Source organism: Fusarium venenatum (assembly GCF_020744135.1).
Source record: "Fusarium venenatum strain MPI-CAGE-CH-0201 chromosome Unknown EDB82scaffold_1, whole genome shotgun sequence".
NCBI classification, from domain to species: Eukaryota; Fungi; Ascomycota; class Sordariomycetes; order Hypocreales; family Nectriaceae; genus Fusarium; species Fusarium venenatum.
Window position 1 is genome coordinate 2,677,533 of NW_027072129.1, and position 6,279 is coordinate 2,683,811.

The window sequence follows — 6,279 nt, forward strand, 5'->3', positions numbered from 1 at the left end:
CGCAGGGTGGTATGTCCCTATCAAGCACGCAACATCTGCTTTTTCGTACATAACGCGATAACCCATGTTTAGCTGTCTAATTAAAGAAACAGCTACACCTCGTTTACATCAAACAGACGTCGACTACTATGCCCGAGTGAGTTGGTTCACAAGGCTACTCCTCTTTACCCTTCGCGGCCTTTGGGGGCCCGAACGTCGGCTTATCTCCATCCGAACAAAGTACGCGTTCGACAATACCAAGCAAAAGATTCAACTCTGCTTAGAACAGAAAGGGAGAAAAAAAAGTTGAAGAGATGGCTCCATGGAAGGAGAATACGAGAGGCTAGTTTCAGCCAAGCCATGCTGCAGCTTCCTTCGCTCTTCCTGCCCTGCCTTTATCTCAATGCATGGCTAAATTAAGCTCAAGAGAGCACGACCGTTGTAGCGTTTATCACTCATCGCAACACTACAAAAAGAATATGGTGATGCTATTCAAAATTCATCGAGCTGAACAGTTGATACGACCCCAACAGCCCCCAAAGAGGATACTCAAGGCAAAAGGATGCGCTACCCGGGTTGTTTTTCGGAACTAAGCTCGACAGTTGACTCACCCGGCGTAAAACCCGTTATCGTTATGGCAGGTCAATCAACTCCATCCACACCTTCAGAGACATGACTTTAAAAGGTTGAGAAACACAACAAATACTTGGGCAAATCGCCATTGCCTTATCGTACAGAAATACCTCAAGTTGGAAAGCCGTATCACAGTTGAAAGTTCAATTAGAGGCAATTTGTCGGTTTGATCGAGCCGACTCGGAACAAACATTGCCCAAAAGCACCAATTATTTCCGGGGATTTTACTCATCCAAGACTTGCCAACATCGCAGTATACAGACTACTCTCAACTTCTATCTTGTTTGTTCAACGAAGCTACCGGCACTGCCATCAAATCCTTCAAGATGGCCACGACGCAGATCCTACATCGTATCCGCCCGGGCACATTATCCGACGTCAATGTTGCTACGAATCTCTATCTCCAAGGTTTCAACAAGGAGTCCCTACTCGACTACATGTTTCCCGGCCGCCACCAAGATCCAGCTCCTTTGCAGAAGTGGGTAGCTCGGCGCTTTTGGTTGCGCTACTGGTCACCAGGCTACGTTCTTACAATGCTCGATGATGCTAAGGGTGAACCCGTGGCTTTCTCGTGGTGGCATATTCCGGACGAGTCCGTGTCCATCACTGGTCGATGGCTTTCAATTCGTATGTCTCCATGCTATTTATTATCCACTTAGCTCTGTATCAACCCCTGATCATGTTACTTACTCGGTTTAGACGCCTGGGTTGCCCCTCTCATGCGGGCAGTGTTGAAGTTGCACTCTTACCTCTTCCCTATTCGTGGTGTTGATCCTCATCGTCTCGGTATCTACGACCGTGTTTTCAGTACCATTGAGCCAGAAATTCTCAATTCTCCTCGTCGTAGGTCGGCTTGGTATCTGTCCAGCCTTTCTGTCTCTCCTGATGTTCAGGGCAGTGGCTACGGCTCCCTGCTACTCCAGAACGGCTTGGAGGCGGCCGATCGTGCAGGTGTTCCCACTTGGCTGGTGGGATTGCGCGGGCTGGACCAATATTACAAGCGTTTTGGCTTCCTTGAGGTGGCCAGGGCTAACGTTGGCGAGTTGAAGGACTGGGACGGTGGTATTGTCATGTTCAGGGGGGAATGAAGCGGCAGTTCGCCTTCATCGCAAGCCTCCGAACTTTTTTTCTAAACAGCTACGACTTGTCAACAATGAACCCGAAATCAGGAGCTAATGATTTATTTTGCTTCCTTGATCTATCCGACTAGTACCAGGCGCCTCAATCAATAAAATTCATAACCCTCCCTCATAATCGTGCCCCATAGCAAATACCGGCGGCGGAGCGAACCGTGACTTCCGTAAAGCAACCAACTCCATCCCCTTTCGTACCAAACAGTACCGCAAATTGCCCGTTTCAGTTGCAATAGCCTCTGACGTGAAACTATGGACAGCAGTGTACGGGCATGAGCAACAAGCTGAGAAAACAAATCGTAAAGACACCAGGCATCAAACTAGCGTCACTCATGCAGCAAGAATGAAGCCCAGAGTATAAAAACAAACGCAGATCATATAACCATGAAGCTGACACCCTGGCGTATGCCGTAGGATGAGGACGCAAGGATATAGCTACACATGCGGCGTATAGTGGCAAGTATCATTCGTTGTCTTGCCCTGGCTACCATTATTCAGGGAGCCTGTCCCCTTTCCTGGCGACCATTTTCGGAAGCTCGAGCGCCTTGCCAGCCATTGTCGGTTTCATTGGTCGACCAATTGTGCTGGTATGCCTTGATATTTCCGCGAGAATGCTCGACGTCGAAACCACCCGTGGATGAAGATCTATTTGGAAGACCGGAGTGGCAGACCGCCATTGGATACACAGTAGAAATTCCATTGCCAGCAGCTCGATCAACACCAGACCACTCTGAAGTTTCCTCCTTAGGAAACTGGTGCGAATAATGAAGGCTAGCCTCGTCAACACAGGCCAATGTATGCTGCTGGTATTGGTTCGTAGAGCGGCCGATCCTAGCGTTCCACTCAGTTTCGGGAGGATACCAAGAAGGCTGGTGGGTTTGTAGATGCGGGATATTGATGTAAGAACGTTGATCGGGCATTGTTGGGTAGTTAGAGATGTCTGCGCTGTTCATTCTAGTGCGGCAATGACGTTCTGTTGGCTTTCTATACGGGTAGACACTGGCTTGGCCTTGGCTGGAACCGGAGCCGAAGGGATGGTGGTTTAGATGGCCAGAAGTGGATTGCGGATCGATTATCGAGGCCTGGAGCTCATGGTTGTCCCGACTGCTGCGCGCAATGTGTCCCGATAAGTATGGTGCAAGACCCTCGCGGGCCATTGCCGGCATAGCAACCGTACGATTCGGGAAAATCCTGTCAGTAAGTACAAACTCGCTCAGCCCATGGTGGTAACCACCACCGTGAGCCGTCTGAAGGAGAGGAACACTATCGCATGAACCTTGGTGATCGGTTGTGGGCGCCTGCATCTGACGATTAATACTGTAATAGCTTATTGAGGGTGGTACTGGGTTCTGACTGTCATGATAGGCAAGACTGGATCGACGATCGATATCTGGCCCTGGGCCCGAATCGGCGAAAGGAGACCGAGAGCCAAACCCGTAAGAGGTACGTCGGCTAGGCACATTGTCAATATGCGACTGAGGCTGGTAGATAGTTCGAGAGCTGTCGAAGGCAGCGGGAGGAGTAGACGAAGATGTCGATTTTTCGCTGCTACGTTCGCTCATGTATATTTCCTCCTGGACTGGTTCGAGGGGCGATGATTCTTTAACGAATGAGACAGGGGACTCTGTTGCATCGCCAGTGTTCAACGAACAGCCAGGGTGGCTGGCAAAAGATACTTCACCTCCATTTGCAACTTGAGTCAGAAGTTGGGCAGGTGCGTTTGTGAAAGCGTCAACAACTTCTGGAAGAAACTCGACAGGGGGTACATCCTTGAGTGTTCCCTGTTGTATTTCATGGTGAAGACGTTCAACAACGTCCAAGATCTCGTCATGCGTCTTGCCCTCCCCGAGACTTTGCATGATCCATCGAGGAACGAGGTCTCGACCGTTTGTGTCTGCCATACGCTTTACCTCACGTCTACGAATCGAGAAGGTCCAGGATCGGATGGCGATGCCTTCCTGGTTGATTCCGTTGGGGTTCTCCATTCCTCGACTCCAGAAAATCATTCTGACAATCTGTTCGTATACCATACCGATCTGAGTTACGCTGAAATCGGCTCCTGTGCGGTAGCGGATCCTCTGATAGTGCTTGCGGCACATGCATACCCAGACACGCTCAGGTATGCGACGGGTGCAGACCTTGTTGCGACCAAACAGATGTGAGATAACCTTGCGAGGAACGGAGCCGGTCGTGCAATTTTCAACTGCCATGCAAATGTCGCCCCCTTCAAGAGGTGTATTAACATCGACCTTTCTGAAGCGACGGCATGCTGCGATAACGCGATCGTTCGAGTTGGAATGGGGCATCGCTGAAAAAGACAAATACGTCAGTGAAAGAAACCTTGTGGAAGCTGCCGCGAACGTACTTCTGTCGGGCAAAACCTTGCCACTCTCTTGTGGATCGAAAGGGGACTTGGCATTCACACTGGGGGCAGGGGAACGCTCTTCTGAGTGCGTCCAGGGATATTGCTCAAGACCTGGACGCTCATAGACTGTGTTGATCTGTGGTGACGGGAGTGCTGCAGTCTCAAACTGCCTAGACGTAAGTGGTGGCAGAGTCGTCGGGGTCCGAGTAAACGGCTGAGTAGAACGCTGAGCAGGGTTTGGCGCTGAGATGGTGCGCTTATGGACACGGTCCACTGGCTTCAACAGATGGTCTTTTGGCTTCAAGTAGCTGGAGAAAAAGAAGTGTCAGTATATTTTCAGTGAGGCTTTATAGCTTGAAGACGGCACGAGACAGAGGGAGGAAGTTGGCAGGACACGGATTCTGGAAGCCAGACGAACGAGTCCAACGAAATAAAGCAAGAAAGGTGACGCAGAAGGTGGCCAACCACACAATGTGATTCACGGTCTCTAGGGCGAGTTCGCGATAAGATGAAGATGCTTCTAAAAGACGACTGTGTTGCAGTTGAAACGATCTGGTCACTCCCAAGCGTCGTCCATCTCAGAGGTGTCTTTGTCAGGCAAACGCTGATCCAGTAACAATAGGAATCCCGTCCTTGATTCACAAACAAGGGTGTCGTTCCTCTACTGCCTCAGGCAAAGAGGCATTCGTCCCTTTTTTCAGCCTTGCAGACAAACAACAGATAGCCATTACCGCTTGAGCAATGTGGGGAAAAGAAAGATGGCTGCTCTTGCGCGCAAAAGGAGTGGGCAACGTGCTGTGAGGAGGTGTTGTTCAATAGCTGGAGTGAACCCACGTACCTTTGATCTCCCGACAATTGACTGTATTTCCTCCTTACCATCCTAGCCTCTAGAATTGAGTCAGAAGGGCTTCCCAAAGGCCATGGGCCGACCGCATTAGCACTATGTGGTAAGCGTATCTCTGGTTTCCCAGTCGGAGCAGTAATGACTGGTGGGAGTGGTGCTGATAGTCTTGGTAAACGCTCTAGCTTAGCTTCCAAGTCGGCGATTCCAGACCCGATAGCATGACTTCCGTTAATCGTAGACACTGACGAGATCCTTGAATGATTCGCAGAGAACGTTGACGAACAACAAGACGAGAAACTACTGCGGCTATCCGAAATCCTATGACTCCCTGGAGCTGGTGACGTATTATAATCGGTCCAAAGACTCGACCTCGAATCAGGTTAGCTTTGAATGTACGTATGCCATGGCCTACAGCATGGCTGAATCACAAACTTACCTCCGTATGTGCTGAGAAGGGCGACCTTCACTGTGATGACTAACACTGTTAGTTTTTGGTATGCGGTCGATGGAAACCAGAGTGCACCTTTTTGGAGTCCATACATCTTGATGAACATCTGGAGTAGAAGCCATTCTTCTTGAAAAACTGTCAATTTCAACCCAATTCACGCATGCCGGACTATTTCCCTGAGTTTGCTTACCGAACGGGCAATGTGTATGGAGCCGATGCATCCATTGACACTTTCCTTAGGGCGTGGTTGGGTGCATTCTGTAGCCGTTGGCTTTCCTGCTGTTCTCCCCATGAAACGGCCGAGAAGGGTGATCGTGAAGATGGTGTTGAAATGTTATCCTTGGGCAGAGAGTAACCTCCAGCGTCCCAAGGCGTACGAGTTCGACTGTCGGATCGTACGCTTGACGTTCTAGACTGAGCACTCTCTGGTGGTGGGGTCGACGATAGGAATGATGAGCCTCTTCGTTCCCATTGTGCACTATCATGGTGTGTACTTTCTCTGCCGGCTCTTGCTTCTGTATCTAGTTCATTGAACTGGTTGAGAATCGACTCAATCTTCATGGCTGAAGGTGATATGGTGTGTTTTGAAGGGCTAAGTATTAAGGTGTTTGAGCGATTCTGGGTAGGTCAGATTTCGAGTAATGCCAGCAGCTGTCCTAGAAAAGTAATGACAATGGACCTTATCTAAAGGTTGTAGAATCGAAGTGAGGGGCCGTGTTTCTGGTCGTGGAGGGCAATATGGACAACTACAGTCTCATGGTAACTTTTGTTGAAGAGTGCTAGAAACGGGATCAACCACGTTCTGGGGTTATTAAAGATTAGAGTGGGAAACACTCCACAAGTTAGGGGGATGAAGAAAGTAAAAGGACAAAAACGA

The 6,279-nt window shown here is 49.6% G+C and overlaps 2 protein-coding genes across 2 annotated transcripts; one reads left to right on the forward strand and one right to left on the reverse strand.

The window, feature by feature from the left end:
- The first annotated feature begins 614 nt into the window (after positions 1–614).
- Positions 615–1,970, forward strand: EDB82DRAFT_25103 (acyl-CoA N-acyltransferase). The gene is made up of 2 exons (XM_025731538.2): positions 615–1,239; positions 1,312–1,970. The coding sequence occupies exons 1-2, from the start codon at positions 939–941 to the stop codon at positions 1,698–1,700; spliced, it is 690 nt and encodes a 229-aa protein (XP_025590553.2). The 5' UTR covers positions 615–938; the 3' UTR covers positions 1,701–1,970.
- On the reverse strand, positions 1,950–5,963 carry EDB82DRAFT_550053 (uncharacterized protein; the record flags this gene model as incomplete). The annotated part of the gene is made up of 4 exons (XM_065609563.1): positions 1,950–4,418; positions 4,949–5,206; positions 5,391–5,420; positions 5,593–5,963. 4 exons carry the CDS (start codon positions 5,961–5,963, stop codon positions 2,240–2,242), a joined length of 2,838 nt encoding a protein of 945 aa, XP_065465410.1. The 3' UTR covers positions 1,950–2,239.
- Positions 5,964–6,279: the final 316 nt, after the last annotated feature.

Coding starts and splice junctions, on each gene's coding strand:
- EDB82DRAFT_25103 (XM_025731538.2), top strand. CDS start 939: ATGGCCACGACGCAGATCCTACATCGTATCCGCCCGGGCACATTATCC. Junction 1,240..1,311: donor TGGTCGATGGCTTTCAATTC/GTATGTCTCCAT, acceptor TACTCGGTTTAG/ACGCCTGGGTTGCCCCTCTC.